General features: G+C 38.0%; 1 protein-coding gene across 1 annotated transcript in view; it reads left to right on the top strand.

Moving 5' to 3' along the window:
* The first annotated feature begins 2,013 nt into the window (after nucleotides 1-2,013).
* The window catches only part of Zn72D (Zinc-finger protein 72D), a 362,702-nt gene continuing 338,554 nt past the window's right edge, over nucleotides 2,014-26,161 (top strand). Inside the window, exon 1 of the mRNA XM_071686208.1 lies at nucleotides 2,014-2,164. Within this exon, the coding sequence (XP_071542309.1) occupies nucleotides 2,145-2,164 (20 nt within the window). The 5' untranslated portion in view covers nucleotides 2,014-2,144. The remainder of the gene's footprint in view (nucleotides 2,165-26,161) is intronic.

The following is a 26,161-nucleotide window of genomic DNA, read 5'->3' as shown; positions in this document are numbered from 1 at the left end:
TTATGATGATATACGTTCTATGGATGAATAAAATGAAATCCGATTATGTATTGAAGTTCTATTAGAGATGAATTATAAACATTTCTGTATAATACCATGATGTATAATGTGAATGTGTTCTATATGTAGATGAAATAAATACATTGCTGTTATAATACCATGATTGTATGAGGATATATGACAGTTTATGTGGAGTGTATGTTAATACATTTCTGTTATAATACCATGATTTATGATGATATATGACAGTTCTATATAGGATGATATTATAATACATTTCTGTTATAATACCATGATTATAATGATGATATATGACAGTCTATATAGAGATGATATTATAATACATTTCTGTTATATACCATGATTATAATGATGATATATGACAGTTCTAATAGGAGAGATATTATAATACATTCTGTTATAATACCATGATTATAATGATGTATATGACAGTTCTATATAGAGATGATATTATAATACATTCTGTTATAATACCATGATTATAATGATGATATATGACAGTTCTATATAGGAGATGATATATAATACATTTCTGTTATAATACCATGATTATAATGATGATATATGACAGTTCTATATAGGAGATGATATTATAATACATTTCTGTTATAATACCATGATTATAATGATGATATATGACAGTTCTATATAGGAGATGATATTATAATACATTTCTGTTATAATACCATGATTGTAGTGATGATATATGACAGTTCTATATAGGAGATGATATTATAATACATTTCTGTTATAATACCATGATTATAATGATGATATATGACAGTTCTATATAGGAGATGATATTATAATACATTTCTGTTATAATACCATGATTATAATGATGATATATGACAGTTCTATATAGGAGATGATATCATAATACATTTCTGTTATAATACCATGATTATAATGATGATATATGACAGTTCTATATAGGAGATGATATTATAATACATTTCCTGTTATAATACCATGATTATAATGATGATATATGACAGTTCTATATAGTAGATGATATTATAATACATTTCTGTTATAATACCATGATTATAATGATGATATATGACAGTTCTATATAGGAGATGATATTATAATACATTTCTGTTATAATACCATGATTATAATGATGATATATGACAGTTCTATATAGTAGATGATATTATAATACATTTCTGTTATAATACCATGATTATAATGATGATATATGACAGTTCTATATAGGAGATGATATCATAATACATTTCTGTTATAATACCATGATTATAATGATGATATATGACAGTTCTATATAGTAGATGATATTATAATACATTTCTGTTATAATACCATGATTATAATGATGATATATGACAGTTCTATATAGATGATATTATAATACATTTCTGTTATAATACCATTTAATAATGATGATATATGACAGTTCTATATAGGAGATGATATTATAATACATTTCTGTTATAATACCATGATTATAATGATGATATATGACAGTTCTATATAGGAGATGATATTATAATACATTTCTGTTATAATACCATGATTATAATGATGATATATGACAGTTTTATATAGGAGATAATATTATAATACATTTCTGTTCAGAACACTTGTATATACAATTGAAAGGTTGATATTATGATGTTTTTTTTGTACATGATAACATGCAAAAGTTAGATAATAACTAAGAGGTGCCCATCTTAAGATGATGGTAATATATGAATGATGTATAGTTTTTTACATCGTTTTTTTGTGAAAATATAGACATTATAAATGTTGGTATATACACACGTCAATATAGTAAACACAGAGAAAGAAATGGTTTGACCCAAAAGATGTGAAACCCTGAGAATGATAAAGTTTTTTGTCAAATGATTTACAAAGCTTTCTTTGCATATAATGTAAAACATATGGTATCTAGAAAGCTAAAAACACAATTAAGGTTATAATACATAATGAAGGTTGGGAACTACTTGATATTAGTGTGGGCGGAGGTCGGCCATGACAGTGTGTTGTGCGGTCAGCTCCGGCTCCTGCTCGCCGCTCCTGATGGTTTGACTCTACCTACCTGACTCCAGACTTATTTGGTGATTTTTATCTTTAGTGATTATCAGTAAGCCGTTGAAATGTACTGGAGTGGACTAAGGTATGTACAGGTTGATATGTCACATTGTACTTACTTATAAGCTATTATATTCTCAGAGAAAAAGCTAGTAATATTAAGAGACCGGGAGCATGAGTCCTGCGCAATGGCCTTGCTTGTGGTGCGCACCTTCTTCTTCCATTTATTACAACTACCAAAGCCACCAGCCAGCAGGAAAGGTTACTCCTCCTGCCTGGTGGCTCATACATTATAATGCATCAAGACAAGAAGCTCACACATGATACACGATGCTACAAACCAACTAAATAACTTAGTGATCCAAACTTATTGATTACGGATTAACTTTGATGCCACGAGCCACATTATACTGTATATTGGGGTGGAGAACTACAATATATTGTATATTGGGGTGGAGAACTACAATATATTGTATATTGGGGTGGAGAACTACAATATATTGTATATTGGGGTGGAGAACTACAATATATTGTATATTGGGGTGGAGAACTACAATATATTGTATATTGGGGTGGAGAACTACAATATATTGTATATTGGGGTGGAGAACTACAATATTGTATATTGGGGTGGAGAACTACATTTATTGTATATGGGGTGGAGAACTACAATATATTGTATATTGGGGTGGAGAACTACAATATATTGTATATTGGGGTGGAGAACTACAATATATTGTATATTGGGGTGGAGAACTACAATATATTGTATATTGGGGTGGAGAACTACAATATATTGTATATTGGGGTGGAGAACTACAATATATTGTATATTGGGGTGGAGAACTACAATATATTGTATATTGGGGTGAACTACAATATATTGTATATTGGGGTGGAGAACTACAATATATTGTATATTGGGGTGGAGAACTACAATATATTGTATATTGGGGTGGAGAACTACAATATATTGTATATTGGGGTGGAGAACTACAATATATTGTATATTGGGGTGGAGAACTACAATATATTGTATATTGGGGTGGAGAACTACAATATATTGTATATTGGGGTGGAGAACTACAATATATTGTATATTGGGGTGGAGAACTACAATATATTGTATATTGGGGTGGAGAACTACAATATATTGTATATTGGGGTGGAGAACTACAATATATTGTATATTGGGGTGGAGAACTACAATATATTGTATATTGGGGTGGAGAACTACAATATATTGTATATTGGGGTGGAGAACTACAATATATTGTATATTGGGGTGGAGAACTACAATATATTGTATATTGGGGTGGAGAACTACAATATATTGTATATTGGGGTGGAGAACTACAATATATTGTATATTGGGGTGGAGAACTACAATATATTGTATATTGGGGTGGAGAACTACAATATATTGTATATTGGGGTGGAGAACTACAATATATTGTATATTGGGGTGGAGAACTACAATATATTGTATATTGGGGTGGAGAACTACAATATATTGTATATTGGGGTGGAGAACTACAATATATTGTATATTGGGGTGGAGAACTACAATATATTGTATATTGGGGTGGAGAACTACAATATATTGTATATTGGGGTGGAGAACTACAATATATTGTATATTGGGGTGGAGAACTACAATATATTGTATATTGGGGTGGAGAACTACAATATATTGTATATTGGGGTGGAGAACTACAATATATTGTATATTGGGGTGGAGAACTACAATATATTGTATATTGGGGTGGAGAACTACAATATATTGTATATTGGGGTGGAGAACTACAATATATTGTATATTGGGGTGGAGAACTACAATATATTGTATATTGGGGTGGAGAACTACAATATATTGTATATTGGGGTGGAGAACTACAATATATTGTATATTGGGGTGGAGAACTACAATATATTGTATATTGGGGTGGAGAACTACAATATATTGTATATTGGGGTGGAGAACTACAATATATTGTATATTGGGGTGGAGAACTACAATATATTGTATATTGGGGTGAGAACTACAATATATTGTATATTGGGGTGGAGAACTACAATATATTGTATATTGGGGTGGAGAACTACAATATATTGTATATTGGGGTGGAGAACTACAATATATTGTATATTGGGGTGGAGAACTACAATATATTGTATATTGGGGTGGAGAACTACAATATATTGTATATTGGGGTGGAGAACTACAATATATTGTATATTGGGGTGGAGAACTACAATATATTGTATATTGGGGTGGAGAACTACAATATATTGTATATTGGGGTGGAGAACTACAATATATTGTATATTGGGGTGGAGAACTACAATATATTGTATATTGGGGTGGAGAACTACAATATATTGTATATTGGGGTGGAGAACTACAATATATTGTATATTGGGGTGGAGAACTACAATATATTGTATATTGGGGTGGAGAACTACAATATATTGTATATTGGGGTGGAGAACTACAATGTATTGTATATTGGGGTGGAGAACTACAATATATTGTATATTGGGGTGGAGAACTACAATATATTGTATATTGGGGTGGAGAACTACAATATATTGTATATTGGGGTGGAGAACTACAATATATTGTATATTGGGGTGGAGAACTACAATATATTGTATATTGGGGTGGAGAACTACAATATATTGTATATTGGGGTGGAGAACTACAATATATTGTATATTGGGGTGGAGAACTACAATATATTGTATATTGGGTGGAGAACTACAATATATTGTATATTGGGGTGGAGAACTACAATATATTGTATATTGGGGTGGAGAACTACAATATATTGTATATTGGGGTGAACTACAATATATTGTATATTGGGGTGGAGAACTACAATATATTGTATATTGGGGTGGAGAACTACAATATATTGTATATTGGGGTGGAGAACTACAATATATTGTATATTGGGGTGGAGAACTACAATATATTGTATATTGGGGTGGAGAACTACAATATATTGTATATTGGGGTGGAGAACTACAATATATTGTATATTGGGGTGGAGAACTACAATATATTGTATATTGGGGTGGAGAACTACAATATATTGTATATTGGGGTGGAGAACTACAATATATTGTATATTGGGGTGGAGAACTACAATATATTGTATATTGGGGTGGAGAACTACAATATATTGTATATTGGGGTGAACTACAATATATTGTATATTGGGGTGGAGAACTACAATATATTGTATATTGGGGTGGAGAACTACAATATATTGTATATTGGGGTGGAGAACTACAATATATTGTATATTGGGGTGGAGAACTACAATATATTGTATATTGGGGTTGATATCTACAATTTATTGTATATTGGGGTGGATAACTACAATATATTGTATATTGGGTTGATATCTAAAATATATTGTATATTGGGGGTTGAATCTACAATATATTGTATTTGGGTGGAGAACTACAATATATTGTATATTGGGTTGATATCTAAAATATATTGTATATTGGGGTTGATATCTACAATATATTGTATATTGGGGTGGATAACTACAATATATTGTATATTGGGTTGATATCTAAAATATATTGTATATTGGGGTTGATATCTACAATATATTGTATATTGGGGTGAACTACAATATATTGTATATTGGGGTTGATATCTACAATATATTGTATATTGGAGTGGATGACTACAATATATTGTATATTGGGGTGGAGAACTACAATATTTTGTATATTGGGGTGGATAACTACAATATATTGTATATTGAGGTTGATATCTACAATATATTGTATATTGGGGTGGAGAACTACAATATATTGTATATTGGGGTGGAGAACTACAATATATTGTATGTTGGGGTGGAGAACTACAATATATTGCATATTGGGGCGAACTACAATATCTTGTATGTTGGGGTGAACTACAATATATTGTATATTGGGGTTGATATCTACAATATATTGTATATTGGGTGGATAACTACAATATATTGTATATTGGGTGAACTACAATATATTGTATATTGGGGTTGATATCTACAATATATTGCATATTGGGGTGGGTAACTACACATACTGCTTATTGGGGTTGATAACTACAATATATTGTATATTGGGGTGAACTACAATATATTGTATATTGTGGTGGATAACCAATATATTGTATATTGGGGTGGAGAACTACAATATATTGTATATTGGGGTGGATAACTACAATACACTGCTTATTGGGGTTGATAACTACATCATACTGCTTATTGGGGTTGATAGCTACATCATACTGCATATTGGGGTGGAAAACTACAGTATATTGCATATTGGGGTTGATAACTACATCATACTGCATATTGGGGTTGATAACTACATTATACTGCATATTGAGGTTGACAACTACATTACTGCATATTGAGGTTGATAACTACATTATACTGCATATTGGGGTGGATAACTACAATATATTGCATATTGGGGTTAACTACTTTATACTGCATATTGGGGTTAACTACATTATACTGTGTATTGGGGTTGATAACTACATTATACTGCATATTGGGGTTAACTACATTATACTGTATTGGGGTTAACTACATTATACTGCATATTGGGGTTGAAAACTACATTATACTGCATATTGGGGTTGAGAACTACATTATACTGCATATTGGGGTTGATAACTACATTATACTGCATATTGGGGTTGAGAACTACATTATACCGCATATTGGGGTTGATAACTACATTATACTGCATATTGAGGTTGATAACTACGTTACTGCATATTGAGGTTGATAACTACGTTACTGCATATTGAGGTTGATAACTACATTACTGCATATTGGGGTTGAGAACTACATTGTACTGCATATTGAGGTTGATAACTACATTACTGCATATTGGGGTTGAGAACTACATTATACTGCATATTGGGGTTAACTACATTATACTGCATATTGGGGTTGATAACTACATTATACTGCATATTGGGGTTGATATATACATTATACTGCATATTGGGGTGGATAACAACAATATATTGCACATTGGGGTGGATAACTACATCATATTGCATATGGGGTGGTTAACTACAATATATTGTATATTGGGGTGGATAACTACATACTGCATATTGGGGTTGACAACTACGTTATACTGCATATTGGGGTGGATAACTACAATATATTGTATATTGGGGTGGATAACTACAATATATTGTATATTGGGGTGGATAACTACATTATACTGCATATTGGGGTTGATATATACATTATACTGCATATTGGGGTGGATAACAACAATATATTGCACATTGGGGTGGATAACTACATCATATTGCATATGGGGTGGATAACTACAATATATTGTATATTGGGGTGGATAACTACATACTGCATATTGGGGTTGACAACTACGTTATACTGCATATTGGGGTGGATAACTACAATATATTGTATATTGGGGTGGATAACTACATTATACTGCATATTGGGGTGGATAACTACTGTATATTATATATTGGGGTTGATAAGTACATTATACTACAAATTGGGGTTGATAACTACAATATATTTTATATTGGGATTGATAATTATATTATGCTGTGTATTGTGGTTGATAACTACAGTATATTGTATATTGGGGTTAACTACATTATACTGTATATTGGGGTGGTTAACTACAATATATTGTATATTGGGGTTGATAACTACACTGCATATTGGGGTGGATAACTACAATATATTTTATATTAGGGTTGATTACTACAATGTATTGTATATTAGGGTTGATAACTACAATATATTGCATATTGGGGTTGATTACTATAATATATTGTATATTGGGGTTGATAACTACATTATACTGTATATTGGGGTTGGTAACTACAATATATTGTATATTGGGGTTAACTACATTATACTGTATATTGGGGTGGATAACTACAATATATCGTATATTGGGGTTGATAACTACATTATACTTTGTATTGGGGTGTATAACTCCAATATATTGTATATTGGGGTTGATTACTGCAATATATTGTATATTGGGGTTGAAGACTACAATATATTGTATTTTGGGGTTGATTACATTATATTGTATATTGGGGTTGATTACTACAATATATTGTATATTGGGGTTAATTATGCAGTATGATGTATATTGGGATTGATTACTACAATATATTGTATATTGGGGTTGATAATACACTATATTGTATATTGGAGTTGATTATTACAATATATTGTATATTGGGTTAACTACAATATATTGTATATTAGGGTTGATTACTACAATACATTGTATATTGGTGTTGATTACTACAATATATTGTATATTTGGATTGATTACTACAATGTATTGTATATTGGGGTTGATAACTACAATATATTGTATATTGGGTTGAATATTTCAATATATTGTATATTGGGGTTGATAATTGCAATGTAATGTATATTGGGGTTGATTATTACAATATATGGTACACATTTGATAATACAATATGTTGTATATTGGGGTTGATAATACAATATATTGTATATAGGGGTTGATTACTACATTATATTGTATATTGGGGTTGATTACTGCAATATATTGTATATTGGGGTTGATTACTGCAATATATTGTGTGTTGGTGTTGATTACTACAATATGTTTTATATTGGGGTTATTTATCGCAATATATTGTATATTGGGGTTGATAACTACAATGTATTGTATATTGGGGTCAATTACTACATTATATTGTATATTGCAGTTGATCACTATATTGTATATTGGGGTTGATTACAATATATTGTATATTGGGGTTATTTATTGCAATATGATGTATATTGGGGTTGATTATTACAATATATTGTACACATGTTGATAATACAATATGTTGTATATTGGGGTTGATTACAATATATTGTATATTGGGGTTATTTATTGCAATATGATGTATATTGGGGTTGATTATTACAATATATTGTACACATGTTGATAATACAATATGTTGTATATTGGGGTTGATTACTACAATATATTGTATATTGAGGTTGATTACTACATTGTTGTATATTGGGGCTGATTACTGCAATATATTGTATATTGGGGTTGATTACTGGAATATAACGTATATTGGGGTTGATTACTACAATATATTGTATACTGAGGTTGATTACTACAATTTATTGTTTATTGGGGTTGATTACTGCAATGTATTATATATTGGGGTTGATTACTACAGTATATTGTATGTTGAGGTTGGTAACGTATATTGTGGTTAATTACTACAATATATTGTATATTGGGGTGATTGCTACAATGTATTGTATATTGGGGTTGATTACTACAATACATTATATATTGGGGTTGGTTACTACAATATATTGTATATTGGTGTTGGTTACTGCATTATATTGTACATTTGGGTTGATTACTATAATGTATTGTATATTGATTTTGATAAGATGTATATTGTGGTTAATTACAATATATTGTATATTGGGGTTGATTACAACAGTATATTGTATATTGGGGTTGATTACTACAATATATTGTATATTGGGGTTGATTAAAACAATATATTGTATATTGGGGTTGATTACTACATTGTATTGTATATTGGAGTTGATCAGTACATTATATTGTATATTGTGGTTGATTACTATAATATATTGTATATTGGGGTTGATTACTACAGTGTATTGCATATGGGTTGATTACTACATTATATTGTATATTTGGGTTGATAACTCCAATATATTGTTTATTGGGATGATTACTACGTTATTTTGTATATTGGGGTTGATTACTACAATATATTGTGTAATGGGGTTGATTACTACAATATATTGTGTAATGGGGTCGAGTACTACAAAATTTTGTATATTGGTGTTGATTACTACAATATATTGTGTATTGGGGTTGATAACTATAATATATTGTATATTGGAGTTGATTAGTACATTGTATTGTATATTGTGGTTGATTACCACAATATAATGTATATTGGGGTTGATTACTACAATATATTGTATATTGGTTTATTACTACATTAAATTGTATACTGGGCTTGATTACTGCAATATATTATATGTTGGGGTTGATTACTACAATATAATGTATATTGGGGTTGATTACAACAATATATTGTATATTGGTTTATTACTACATTAAATTGTATACTGGGCTTGATTACTGCAATATATTATATGTTGGGGTTGATTACTACAATATAATGTATATTGGGGTTGATTACAACAGTATATTGTATATTGGTTTATTATATTTTTATTTATTATACTTTGTCGCTGTCTCCGCGTTTGCGAGGTAGCGCAAGGAAACAGACGAAAGAAATGGCCCCCCCCCCCATACACATGTATATACATACGTCCACACACGCAAATATACATACCTACACAACTTTCCATGGTTTACCCCAGACGCTTCAATGCCTTGATTCAATCCACTGACAGCACGTCAACCCCGGTATACCACATCGCTCCAATTCACTCTATTCCTTGCCCTCCTTTCACCCTCCTGCATGTTCAGGCCCCGATCACACAAAATCTTTTTCACTCCATCTTTCCACCTCCAATTTGGTCTCCCTCTTCTCCTCGTTCCCTCCACCTCCGACACATATATCCTCTTGGTCAATCTTTCCTCACTCATTCTCTCCATGTGCCCAAACCACTTCAAAACACCCTCTTCTGCTCTCTCAACCACGCTCTTTTTATTTCCACGCATCTCTCTTACCCTTACGTTACTCACTCGATCAAACCACCTCACACCACACATTGTCCTCAAACATCTCATTTCCAGCACATCCATCCTCCTGCGCACAACTCTATCTATAGCCCACGCCTCGCAACCATACAACATTGTTGGAACCACTATTCCTTCAAACATACCCATTTTTGCTTTCCGAGATAATGTTCTCGACTTCCACACATTCTTCAAGGCCCCCAGAATTTTTGCCCCCTCCCCCACCCTATGATCCACTTCCGCTTCCATGGTTCCATCCGCTGCCAGATCCACTCCCAGATATCTAAAACACTTCACTTCCTCCAGTTTTTCTCCATTCAAACTCACCTCCCAATTGACTTGACCCTCAACCCTACTGTACCTAATAACCTTGCTCTTATTTACATTTACTCTTAACTTTCTTCTTCCACACACTTTATCAAACTCAGTCACCAGCTTCTGCAGTTTCTCACATGAATCAGCCACCAGCGCTGTATCATCAGCGAACAACAACTGACTCACTTCCCAAGCTCTCTCATCCCCAACAGACTTCATACTTGCCCCTCTTTCCAAAACTCTTGCATTTACCTCCCTAACAACCCCATCCATAAACAAATTAAACAACCATGGAGACATCACACACCCCTGCCGCAAACCTACATTCACTGAGAACCAATCACTTTCCTCTCTTCCTACACGTACACATGCCTTACATCCTCGATAAAAACTTTTCACTGCTTCTAACAACTTGCCTCCCACACCATATATTCTTAATACCTTCCACAGAGCATCTCTATCAACTCTATCATATGCCATATGGTTTATTACTACATTAAATTGTATACTGGGCTTGATTACTGCAATATATTGTATATTGGGGTTGATTACTACAATATAATGTATATTGGGGTTGATTACTACAATATATTGTATATTGGTTTATTACTACATTAAATTGTATACTGGGCTTGATTACTGCAATATATTATATGTTGGGGTTGATTACTACAATATAATGTATATTGGGGTTGATTACTACAATATATTGTATATTGGTGTGATTACTGCTCCAATCACATTTTATTGTATATCTTGGTTGATTACTGCCATCAGTCACATTTTATTGCATATCTGGGTTGATTACTGCCACCGGTCACATTATATTGTATATCTGGGTTGATTATGCCACCAGTCACCTTATAGTCTATATATGGGGTGAGTTGCCACAAGTATATTATAGTCAGTATATGGTTGCGAGGTGTGGGCTATAGATAGAGTTGTGCGGAGGAGGGTGGATGTGCTGGAAATGAGATGTTTGAGGACAATATGTGATGTGAGGTGGTTTGATTGAGTAAGTAATGAAGGGATAAGAGAGATGTGTGGTAATAAAAAGAGTGTGGTTAAAAGAGCAGAAGAGGGTGTTTTGAAATGGTTTGGTCACATGGAGAGAATGAATGAGGGAGTATTGACAAAGAGGATATATGTGTCAGAGGTGGAGGGAACAAGAAGTGGGAGACCAAATTGGAGGTGGAAGGATGGAGTGAAAAAAATTTGAGTGATCAGGGCCTGAACAAGCTAGAGGGTTAAAGGCATGCAAGGAATAGTGTGAATTGGAACGATGTGGTATACCGGGGTCGACATGCTGTCAATGGATTGAACCAGGTCATGTGAAGCGTCTGGGGTAAACCATGGAAAGTCTTGTGGGGCGTGGATGTGGAAAGGGAGATGTGGTTTAGGTGCATTATACATGACAGCTAGAAAGTGAGTGTGAACAAATGTGTCCTTTGTTGTCTTTTCCTAGCACTACTTAGCGCACATTTGGGGGGGGGTGGTTATTTTCATGTGTGGCGGGGTGGCGATGGGAATGAATAAAGGCAGACAGCATGAATTAAGTGCATGTGTATATATGTATATGTCTGTGTGTATATATATGTATACGTTGAGATGTATAGGTATGTATATTTGCGTGTGTGGATGTGTATGTATATACATGTGTATGTGGGTTGGGCCAATCTTGCATCTGTTTCCTTGCGCTAAGTCACTAATGTGGGAGACAGCGACAAAGCAAAATAAAAATAAAAATAGAATATATATATATTATATTATTATTATACTTAGTCGCTGTCTCCCGCGTTAGCGAGGTAGTGTAAGGAAACAGACGAAAGAATGGCCCAACCCACTCACATAGAAATGTATATACATGTACAGGTGACGCGCTGTCAATGGACCGAACCAGGGCACACGAAGCACCTGGGGCAAACCATGGAAAGTTTTGTGGGGCCTGGATGTGGAAAGTGAGCTGTGGTTTCGGTGCATTATACATGACAGCCAGAGACTGAGTGTGAACGAATGTGGCTTTGTTGTCTTCTCCTAGCGCTACCTCGCGCACATGCGGGAGGAGGGGATTGTCATTTCATGTGTGGCGGGGTGGCGATGGGAATGAATAAGGGTAGACAGTAAGAATTATGTACATGTGTATATATGTGTACATGTTGAGATTTATAGATATGTATATGTTCGTGTGTGGACGTGTATGCGTATGTGGGTGGGTCGGGCCACTCCCCCGTCCGCTTCCCCGCGCCACCCCGCTAACGTGGGAGACAGCGACAAAGTATAATATATATATATATATATATATATATATATATATATATATATATATATATATATATACTTAGTATTTCGAATAGTTGTTTCCTGTTATACAGTCCCTTAGCCTAGCGGTTAGCATGCCTGCCTCTTGCACAAGGGGTCCCAGGTTCGATCGTGGCTGTTGGAGCTTTGTATGTTCTATGAAGGTGCGCGTTCATATACACTTCATTCGTATTCATATAACTCCGCCTTGTACAGTCAGGTTCGGTAAAACGCTATCAGCTGGCTATGTGTTCTGTTCGGAAACAACCGATAGACCCCGTTGCTCACCATTGTGAGACGAAGGGTATTCGAGTACTTAGTATTTCGAATAGTTGTTTCCTATTATACAGTCCCTTAGCCTAGTGGTTAGCATGCCTGCCTCTTGCACAAGGAGTCCCAGGTTCGATCCTGGCTGTTGGAGCTTTGTATGTTCTATGAAGGTGCGCGTTCATATACACTTTATTCGTATTCATATAACTCCGCGTTGCACAGTCAGGTTCCATAAAACGCTATCAGCTGGCTATGTGTTCTGTTCAGACACAACCGATAGACCCCGTTGCTCACCATTGTGAGACGAAGGGTATTCGAGTACTTAGTATTTTGAATAGTTGTTTCCTATTATACAGTCCCTTAGCCTAGCGGTTAGCATGCCTGCCTCTTGCACAAGGGGTCCCAGGTTCGATCCTGGCTGTTGGAGCTTTGTATGTTCTATGAAGGTGCGCGTTCATATACACTTCATTCGTATTCATATAACTCCGCCTTGTACAGTCAGGTTCGGTAAAACGCTATCAGCTGGCTATGTGTTCTGTTCGGAAACAACCGATAGACCCCGTTGCTCACCATTGTGAGACGAAGGGTATTCGAGTACTTAGTATTTCGAATAGTTGTTTCCTATTATACAGTCCCTTAGCCTAGTGGTTAGCATGCCTGCCTCTTGCACAAGGAGTCCCAGGTTCGATCCTGGCTGTTGGAGCTTTGTATGTTCTATGAAGGTGCGCGTTCATATACACTTTATTCGTATTCATATAACTCCGCGTTGCACAGTCAGGTTCCATAAAACGCTATCAGCTGGCTATGTGTTCTGTTCGGACACAACCGATAGACCCCGTTGCTCACCATTGTGAGACGAAGGGTATTCGAGTACTTAGTATTTTGAATAGTTGTTTCCTATTATACAGTCCCTTAGCCTAGCGGTTAGCATGCCTGCCTCTTGCACAAGGGGTCCCAGGTTCGATCCTGGCTGTTGGAGCTTTGTATGTTCTATGAAGGTGCGCGTTCATATACACTTTATTCGTATTCATATAACTCCGCGTTGTACAGTCAGGTTCGGTAAAACGCTATCAGCTGGCTATGTGTTCTGTTCGGAAACAACCGATAGACCCCGTTGCTCACCATTGTGAGACGAAGGGTATTCGAGTACTTAGTTATTTCGAATAGTTGTTTCCTATTATACAGTCCCTTAGCCTAGCGGTTAGCATGCCTGCCTCTTGCACAAGGGGTCCCAGGTTCGATCCTGGCTGTTGGAGCTTTGTATGTTCTATGAAGGTGCGCGTTCATATACACTTTATTCGTGTATATATATATATATATATATATATATATATATATATATATATATATATATCCCTGGTGATAGGGGAGAAAGAATACTTCCCACGTATTTCCCTGTGTGTCGTAGAAGGCGAATAAAGGTAAGGGAGCGGGGGGGCTGGAAATCCTCCCCCCCCCCTTTTTTTTTTTTCTCCAAAAGAAGGAACAGAGAAGGGGGCCAGGTGACGATATTCCCTCAAAGGACCAGTCCTCTGTTCTTAACGCTACCTCGCTATCGCAGGAAATGGCGAATAGTATAAAAATATATATATATATATATATATATATATATATATATATATATATATAATATATACATATATATATATATATATATGTATTTTTTTTTTTTTGCTTTGTCGCTGTCTCCTGCGTTTGCGAGGTAGTGCAAGGAAACAGACAAAAGAAATGGCCCAACCCACCCCCATACACATGTATATACATACGTCCACACACGCAAATATACATACCTACACAGCTTTCCATGGTTTACCCCAGACGCTTCACATGCCCTGATTCAATCCACTGACAGCACGTCAACCCCGGTATACCACATCGATCCAATTCACTCTATTCCTTACCCTCCTTTCACCCTCCTGCATGTTCAGGCCCCGATCACACAAAATCTTTTTCACTCCATCTTTCCACCTCCAATTTGGTCTCCCACTTCTCCTCGCTCCCTCCACCTCTGCCACATATATCCTTTTGGTCAATCTTTCCTCACTCATTCTCTCCATGTGCCCAAACCATTTCAAAACACCCTCTTCTGCTCTCTCAACCACGCTCTTTTTATTTCCACACATCTCTCTTACCCTTACGTTACTTACTCGATCAAACCACCTCACACCACACATTGTCCTCAAACATCTCATTTCCAGCACATCCACCCTCCTGCGCACAACTCTATCCATAGCCCACGCCTCGCAACCACACAACATTGTTGGAACCACTATTCCTTCAAACATACCCATTTTTGCTGTCCGAGATAATGTTCTCAACTTCCACACATTCTTCAAGGCTCCCAGAATTTTTGCCCCCCTCCCCCATCCTATGATCCACTTCCGCTTCCATGGTTCCATCCGCTGCCAGACCCACCCCCAGATATCTAAAACACTTTACTTCCTCCAGTTTTTCTCCATTCAAACTTACCTCCCAATTGACTTGACCCTCAACCCTACTGTACCTAATAACCTTGCTCTTATTCACATTTACTCTTAACTTTCTTCTTTCACACACTTTACCAAACTCAGTCACCAGCTTCTGCAGTTTCTCACATGAATCAGCCACCAGCGCTGTATTATCAGCGAACAACAACTGACTCACTTCCCAAGCTCTCTCATCCCCAACAGACTTCATACTTGCCCCTCTTTCCAAAACTCTTGCATTCACCTCCCTAACAACCCCATCCATAAACAAATTAAACAACCATGGAGACATCACACACCCCTGCCGCAAGCCTACATTCACTGAGAACCAATCACTTTCCTCTCTTCCTACACGTACACATGCCATACATCCTTGATAAAAACTTTTCACTGCTTCTAACAACTTGCCTCCCACACCATATATTCTGAATACCTTCCACAGAGCATCTCTATCAACTCCATCATATGCCTTCTCCAGATCCATAAATGCTACATACAAATCCATTTGCTTTCTAAGTATTTCTCACATACATTCTTCAAAGCAAACACCTGATCCACACATCCTCTACCACTTCTGAAACCACACTGCTCTTCCCCAATCTGATGCTCTGTACATGCCTTCACCCTCTCAATCAATACCCTCCCATATAATTTACCAGGAATACTCAACAAACTTATACCTCTGTAATTTGAGCACTCACTCTTATCTCCTTTGCCTTTGTACAATAGCACTATGCACGCATTCTGCCAATCCTCAGGCACCTCACCATGAGTCATACATACATTAAATAACCTTACCAACCAGTCAATAATACAGTCACCCCCTTTTTTAATAAATTCCACTGCAATACCATCCAAACCTGCTGCCTTGCCGGCTTTCATCTTCCGCAAAGCTTTTACTACCTCTTCTCTGTTTACCAAATCATTTTCCCTAACCCTCTCACTTTGCACAGTACATCGACCAAAACACCCTATATCTGCCACTCTGTCATCAAACACATTCAACAAACCTCCAAAATACTCACTCCATCTCCTTCTCACGTCCCCACTACTTGTTATCACCTCCCCATTTGCGCCCTTCACTGAAGTTCCCATTTGCTCCCTTGTCTTACGCACTTTATTTACCTCCTTCCAGAACATCTTTTTATTCTCCCTAAAATTTAATGATACTCTCTCACCCCAACTCTCATTTGCCCTTTTTTTCACCTCTTGCACCTTTCTCTTGACCTCCTGTCTCTTTCTTTTATACATCTCCCACTCAATTGCATTTTTTCCCTGCAAATAATCGCCCAAATGCCTCTCTCTTCTCTTTCACTAATAATCTTACTTCTTCATCCCACCACTCACTACCCTTTCTAATCAACCCACCTCCCACACTTCTCATGCCACAAGCAACTTTTGCGCAATCCATCACTGATTCCCTAAATACATCCCATTCCTCCCCCACTCCCCTTACTTCCATTGTTCTCACCTTTTTCCATTCTGTACTCAGTCTTTCCTGGTACTTCCTCACACAAGTCTCCTTCCCAAGCTCACTTACTCTCACCACCCTCTTCACCCCAACATTCACTCTTCTTTTCTGAAAACCCATACAAATCTTCACCTTAGCCTCCACAAGATAATGATCAGACATCCCTCCAGTTGCACCTCTCAGCACATTAACATCCAAAAGTCTCTCTTTCGCACGCCTGTCAATTAACACATAATCCAATAACGCTCTCTGTCCATCTCTCCTACTTACATACGTATACTTATGTATATCTCGCTTTTTAAACCAGGTATTCCCAATCACCAGTCCTTTTTCAGCACATAAATCTACAAGCTCTTCACCATTTCCATTTACAACACTGAACACCCCATGTATACCAATTATTCCCTCAACTGCCACATTACTCACCTTTGCATTCAAATCACCCATCACTATAACCCGGTCTCGTGTATCAAAACCACTAACACACTTATTCAGCTGCTCCCAAAACACTTGCCTCTCATGACCTTAAGAATATATGGTGTGGGTGGCAAGTTATTAGAAGCAGTGAAAAGTTTTTATCGAGGATGTAAGGCATGTGTACGTGTAGGAAGAGAGGAAAGTGATTGGTTCTCAGTGAATATAGGCTTGCAGCAGGGGTGTGTGATGTCTCCATGGTTGTTTAATTTGTTTATGGATGGGGTTGTTAGGGAGGTGAATGCAAGAGTTTTGGAAAGAGGGGCAAGTATGAAGTCTGTTGGGGATGAGAGAGCTTGGGAAGTGAGTCAGTTGTTGTTCGCTGATAATACAGCGCTGGTGGCTGATTCATGTGAGAAACTGCAGAAGCTGGTGACTGAGTTTGGTAAAGTGTGTGAAAGAAGAAAGTTAAGAGTAAATGTGAATAAGAGCAAGGTTATTAGGTACAGTAGGGTTGAGGGTCAAGTCAATTGGGAGGTAAGTTTGAATGGAGAAAAACTGGAGGAAGTAAAGTGTTTTAGATATCTGGGAGTGGATCTGGCAGCGGATGGAACCATGGAAGTGGAAGTGAATCATAGGGTGTGGGAGGGGGCGAAAATTCTGGGAGCCTTGAAGAATGCGTGGAAGTCGAGAACATTATCTCGGAAAGCGAAAATGGGTATGTTTGAAGGAATAGTGGTTCCAACAATGTTGTGTGGTTGCGAGGCGTGGGCTATGGATAGAGTTGTGCGCAGGAGGATGGATGTGCTGGAAATGAGATGTTTGAGGACAATGTGTGGTGTGAGGTGGTTTGATCGAGTAAGTAACGTAAGGGTAAGAGAGATGTGTGGAAATAAAAAGAGCGTGGTTGAGAGAGCAGAAGAGGGTGTTTTGAAATGGTTTGGGCACATGGAGAGAATGAGTGAGGAAAGATTGACCAAGAGGATATATGTGTCGGAGGTGGAGGGAACGAGGAGAAGAGGGAGACCAAATTGGAGGTGGAAAGATGGAGTGAAAAAGATTTTGTGTGATCGGGGCCTGAACATGCAGGAGGGTGAAAGGAGGGCAAGGAATAGAGTGAATTGGAGCGATGTGGTATACAGGGGTTGACGTGCTGTCAGTGGATTGAACCAAGGCATGTGAAGCGTCTGGGGTAAACCATGGAAAGCGGTGTAGGTATGTATATTTGCGTGTGTGGACGTGTGTATGTACATGTGTATGGGGGGGGGGGTTGGGCCATTTCTTTTCGTCTGTTTCCTTGCACTACCTCGCAAACGCGGGAGACAGCGACAAAGTAAAAAAAAAAAAAAAATATATATATATATATATATATATATATATATATCTATATCTATATCTATATATATATATATATATATCTATATATATCTATATATATGTGTGATCGGGGCCTGAACATGCAGGAGGGTGAAAGGAGGGCAAGGAATAGAGTGAATTGGAGCGATGTGGTATACAGGGGTTGACGTGCTGTCAGTGGATTGTATCAAGGCATGTGAAGCGTCCGGGGTAAACCATGGAAAGCTGTGTAGGTATGTATATTTGCGTGTGTGGACGTGTGTATGTACATGTGTATGGGGGGGGTTGGGCCATTTCTTTCGTCTGTTTCCTTGCGCTACCTCGCAACCGCGGGAGACAGCGACGAGGTATAAAATATATATATATATATATATATATATGGGGGGCTGGAAATCCTCCTCTCTCGTTTTTTTTTAATTTTCCAAAAGAAGGAACAGAGGGGGCCAGGTGATATTCCAAAAAAGGCCCAGTCCTCTGTTCTTCACGCTACCTCACTTTCGCGGGAAATGGTGAATAGTTAAAAATATATATATATATATATATATATATTTATTTCTTTTTCTTTCAAACTATTCGCCATTTCCCGCATTAGCGAGGTAGCGTTAAGAACAGAGGACTGGGCCTTTGAGGGAATACCCTCACCTGGCCCAATTCTCTGTTCCTTCTTTTGAAAAAAAAAAGAAAAAAAAAAGAGAGGGGAGGATTTCCAGCCCCCCGCTCCCTCCCCTTTTAGTCGCCTTCTACGACACGCAGGGAATACGTGGGAAGTATTCTTAATCCCCTATCCCCAGGGATATATATATATATATATATATATATATATATATATATATATATATATATATATCGCTAACATGGGAAATGGCGAATAGTTTAAAAGAAAGAAAATATATATATATATATTTTATTTTATTTTTTTTTTTTATACTTTGTCGCTGTCTCCCGCATTTGCGAGGTAGCGCAAGGAAACAGATGAAAGAAATGGCCCCCCCCACCATACACATGTATATACATACGTCCACACACGCAAATATACATACCTACACAGCTTTCCATGGTTTACCCCAGACGCTTCACATGCCTTGCTTCAATCCACTGACAGCACGTCAACCCCGGTATACCACATCGCTCCAATTCACTCTATTCCTTGCCCTCCTTTCACCCTCCTGCATGTTCAGGCCCCGATCACACAAAATCTTTTTCACTCCATCTTTCCACCTCCAATTTGGTCTCCCTCTTCTCCTTGTTCCCTCCACCTCCAACACATATATCCTCTTGGTCAATCTTTCCTCACTCATCCTCTCCATGTGCCCAAACCACTTCAAAACACCCTCTTCTGCTCTCTCAACCACGCTCTTTTTATTTCCACACATCTCTCTTACCCTTACGTTACTCACTCGATCAAACCACCTCACACCACACATTGTCCTCAAACATCTCATTTCCAGCACATCCATCCTCCTGCGCACCACTCTATCCATAGCCCACGCCTCGCAACCATACAACATTGTTGGAACCACTATTCCTTCAAACATACCCATTTTTGCTTTCCGAGATAATGTTCTCGACTTCCACACATTCTTCAAGGCCCCCAGGATTTTCGCCCCCTCCCCCACCCTATGATCCACTTCCGCTTCCATGGTTCCATCTGCTGCCAGATCCACTCCCAGATATCTAAAACACTTCACTTCCTCCAGTTTTTCTCCATTCAAACTCACCTCCCAATTGACTTGACCCTCAACCCTACTGTACCTAATATTATTACCTTGCTCTTATTCACATTTACTCTTAACTTTCTTCTTCCACACACTTTTCCAAACTCAGTCACCAGCTTCTGCAGTTTCTCACATGAATCAGCCACCAGCGCTGTATCATCAGTGAACAACAACTGACTCACTTCCCAAGCTCTCTCATCCCCAACAGACTTCATACTTGCCCCTCTTTCCAAAACTCTTGCATTCACCTCCCTAACAACCCCATCCATAAACAAATTAAACAACCATGGAGACATCACACACCCCTGCCGCAAACCTACATTCACTGAGAACCAATCACTTTCCTCTCTTCCTACACGTACACATGCCTTACATCCTCGATAAAAACTTTTCACTGCTTCTAACAACTTTCCTCCCACACCATATATTCTTAATACCTTCCACAGAGCATCTCTATCAACTCTATCATATGCCTTCTCCAGATCCATAAATGCTACATACAAATCCATTTGCTTTTCTAAGTATTTCTCACATACATTCTTCAAAGCAAACACCTGATCCACACATCCTCTACCACTTCTGAAACCACACTGCACTTCCCCAATCTGATGCTCTGTCCATGCCTTCACCCTCTCAATCAATACCCTCCCATATAATTTACCAGGAATACTCAACAAACTTATACCTCTGTAATTTGAGCACTCACTCTTATCCCCTTTGCCTTTGTACAATATATATATATATATATATATATATATATATATATATATATATATATTTTTTTTTTTTTTTTTTTTTTTTTTTATACTTTGTCGCTGTCTCCCGTGTTTGCGAGGTAGCGCAAGGAAACAGACGAAAGAAATGGCCCAACCCCCCCCCCCATACACATGTACATACACACGTCCACACACGCAAATATACATACCTACACAGCTTTCCATGGTTTACCCCAGACGCTTCACATGCCTTGCTTCAATCCACTGACAGCACGTCAACCCCTGTATACCACATGACTCCAATTCACTCTATTTCTTGCCCTCCTTTCACCCTCCTGCATGTTCAGGCCCCGATCACACAAAATCTTTTTCACTCCATCTTTCCACCTCCAATTTGGTCTCCCTCTTCTCCTCGTTCCCTCCACCTCCGACACATATATCCTCTTGGTCAATCTCTCCTCACTCATTCTCTCCATGTGCCCAAACCATATACACATATACACATTTACATCATTCATACTGTCTGCCCTTATTCATTCCTGTCACCACCTCCGCCACACATGAAATAACAACCCCCTCCCCCACATGTGCGTGAGGGTGGCGCTAGGAAAAGACAACAAAGGCCACATTCGTTTACACTCAGTCTCTATCTCTCATGTGTAATGCACCGAAACCACAGCTCGCTTTCCACATCCAGGCCCCACAGAACTTTCCATTGTTTACTCCAGACACTTTACATTCCAAGGTTCAATCCATTAACAGCACATCGACCCCAGTATACCACATCGTTCCAATTCACTCTATTCCTTGCGCGCCTTTCACCCTCCTGCATGTTCAGGCCCCAATCACCCAAAATCATTTTCATTCCATCTTTCCACCTCCAATTTGGTCTCCCACTTCTCCTTATTCCTTCCACCTGTTGACACATATCCTCTTTGTCAGTCTTTCCTCTCTCATTCTCTCCATGTAACCAAACCATTTCAAAACACCCTCCTCTGCTCTCTCAACCACACACTTTTTTATTACCACACATCTCTCTTACTCTTTCATTACTTATTCGATCAAACCACCTCACACCACATATTGTCCTCAAGCATCTCATTTCTAGTACATCCATCCTCCTCCGCACAACTCTATCTATAGCTTACGCCTCGAAACCATATATCGTTGTTGGAACCACTATGCCTTCAAACATACCCATTTTTGCTCTCCAAGATAACGTTCTCGACTTCCACACATTCTTCAGTGCACTCAGAACTTTTGCCCCCTCCCCCACCCTGTGATGGAGGGTTGAGGGACAAATCAAATGGGAGGTAAGTTTAAATGGAGAAAAACTGGAGGAAGTGAAGTGTTTTAGATATCTGGGAGTGGATATGGCAGTGGATGGAACCATGGAAGCTGAAATGAGTCATAGGATGGGGGAGGGGGCAAAAGTTCTGGGAGCTTTGAAAAATGTGTGGAAGGCGAGAACATTATGGGTATGTTTGAAGGAATAGTGGTTCCGACAATGTTATATGGTTGCGAGGCGTGGGCTATAGTTAGAGTTGTGCGGAGGAGGGTGAATGTGCTGGAAATGAGATGTTTGGTGACAATGTATGGTGTGAGGTGGTTTGACCGAGTAAGTAATGAAAAGGTAAGAGAGATGTGTGGTAATAAAAAGAGTGTGGTTGAGAGAGCAGAAGAAGGTGTTTGAAATGGTTTGGTCACGTGGAGAGAATGAGTGAGGAAAGATTGACCAAGAGGATATATGTGTCAGAAGTGGAGGGAACAAGATGTGGGAGACCAAATTTTAGGTGGAAAGATGGAGTGAAAAAGATTTTGAGTGATCGGGGCCTGAAGATGCAGGAGTGTGAAAGGCGGGCAAGGAATAGAGTGAATTGGAACTATGTGGTATACCGGGGTCGATGTGCTGTCAATGGATTGAACCAGGGCATGTGAAGCGTCTTGGGTAAACCATGGAAAGTTTTGTGGGGCCTGGATGTGGAAAGGGAGCTGTGGTTTTGGTGCATTATTCTTGACAGCTAAAGACTGAGTGTGAACGAATTTGGCCTTTGTTGTCTTTTCCTAGTGCTACTTTGCGCACTTGCGGGGGGAGGGGGTTGTCATTACATGTGTGGCGACGGGACTGAATAAAGGCAGACAGTATGAATTATGTGCATATGTATATATTTATGTCTGTGCGTGTATATTTATGTATATGTTGAGATGTATAGGTATGTATGTGTGTGTGTGTGGACGTGCGTGTATATACCTGTGTATGTGGGTTTGTTGGGCCATTCTTTCGTTTGTTTCCTTTCGCTACCTCGTTAATGCAGGGGACGGCGACAAAGTATAATAAATAAATAGAAAGATATATATGAAAATAGTCAACAGAATATAATGAAAGGCTACAAAGAGACGTAAGTGAAGTGCTTCACTAAGCCGCCAAAATCAGCATGTTTTTCAGTGGGGAAAAGTTTCATCTCTGGTATTGGGAAAATGAAGAAATCATAAACAGTAATGAATGCAGGACAGACACACACTTTCTTAAATCAGTTAGATAACGTGAAAGATTTTGAGTAATGTTTAATGACCTAACTTGGAGAACACACCAAAGCAATGATTTCCTCCTTTAGAAGGATGTTGGGCTAGATCTTGTGGACTTTCAAGACAAGGGAAGAAAGAATTGTGCTGACAGTTGACTAATTCTTTTATGAACAGAATATTACTGTGTTCTAACATCACCCTACAAGGCAGGCAAAATTGCAGAATTAGAAAGTTTTCCTAGATCTTTCATGGCCCATTTAATGTGATGAAGGAACTAAATTACTGGGAATGACTGAAAACACTGCTGCTGTACTATCAGGAGTGCAGGTGTGAGGGGTGTAACAACATTTTATTGTACTTGATTGCCATTTCCCCATCAGCAAGGTAGCGCCAAGAAATAGACAAAGAAAGACCCATTCACTCATACACACACACATTTACATATACTTGCTTGCCTTCATCCATCTCCAGTGCCACCGTGCCCCACGTGAAACGGCATCACCACCCTGTGTCAGTGAGGTAGCTCCAGGAAAATGACAAAAAAGGCCACGTTCATTCACACTCAGCCTCTAGCTGCTATGTGTAATGCACAGAAACCATGAACTCCTTATCCACATCCAGGCTCCACAGACCTTTCCATGGTTTACCCCAGACGTTTCACATGTCCTGGTCCAGTCTATTGATAGCATGTCGACCCTGATAAACCACATTGTTCCAATTCACTGTATTTCCTGCACGCCTCTCACCCTCCTGTATGTTTAAAGCCCTAATTGCTCAAAATCTTTTTCACTTCATCCTTCCACCTCCAATTTGGTCTCCTGCTTCTCCTTGTTCCCTCCACCTCTGACACATATATCCTCTTTGACAGCCTGTCCTCAATCATTCTCTCCATATGTCAAAACTATTTCAACACACCCTCTTCTGCTCTTTCAACTGCACTCTTTTTATTACCACACATCTCTCTTACCCTCTCATTACTTACTCGATCAAACCCCCTCACACCACATATTGTCCTCGAACATTTCATTTCCAACAAGTTCACCCTCCTCCGGACCATGCTATCTATAGCCTATGCCTTGCAAACATACAACATTGTTGGAATTATTATTCCTTCAAACATACCTGTTTTTGCTCTAAGATAATGTTCTCTCTTTCCACACATTCTTTATCGCTCCAGAGCTTTTACCCCTTCCCCTACCCTATGATTCACTCCCACTTCATGGTTCCATTCGCTGCTAAATCCACTCCCAGATGTCAAACACTTCACTTCCTCCAATTTTTCTCCATTCAAACTCACATCCCAACTTGTCCCTCAACCCTACTGAACCCAATAACCTTGCTCTTATTCACATTTACCCTAAACTTTCTCCTTTCACACACTTTTCCAAACTCAGTTCACCAACTTCTGCAGCTTCTCACTCGAATCAGCAGGAAAACCCAAGAAGGCATTGGCTCTAAACTTACACTTTCTAATGGCATGTCAGGCATAGAAGACTTTGAAACTAATTTTGAAATCCAAAGTTGTGATATGCATAAAAAGAGAGAACACCTTAATCATTCAGGGCCCAATTCTCTTCAGAGCCTTGGGTGCAATTACCAGAAACATGATAGGATGCACGGTGAAGTTTGGAAGTGCTCTGGAAAAGTACCTACAAAGTTTACCAGACTAGTCAGGCTGTGGGAGATACATGGGCCTGTAGGATGTGGCTTCCAATAGCTTGGTTGACCAGTGACCCAACCCTACAGCCTGGGCCAAGCCCAGGATTTGAG

The sequence above is a fragment of the Panulirus ornatus genome, chromosome 41, assembly GCF_036320965.1.
Source record: "Panulirus ornatus isolate Po-2019 chromosome 41, ASM3632096v1, whole genome shotgun sequence".
In the NCBI taxonomy this organism is placed as follows: Eukaryota; Metazoa; Arthropoda; class Malacostraca; order Decapoda; family Palinuridae; genus Panulirus; species Panulirus ornatus.
Note: the sequence above shows the minus strand (reverse complement) of the source record. Positions and strands in the feature narration are given on the sequence as shown.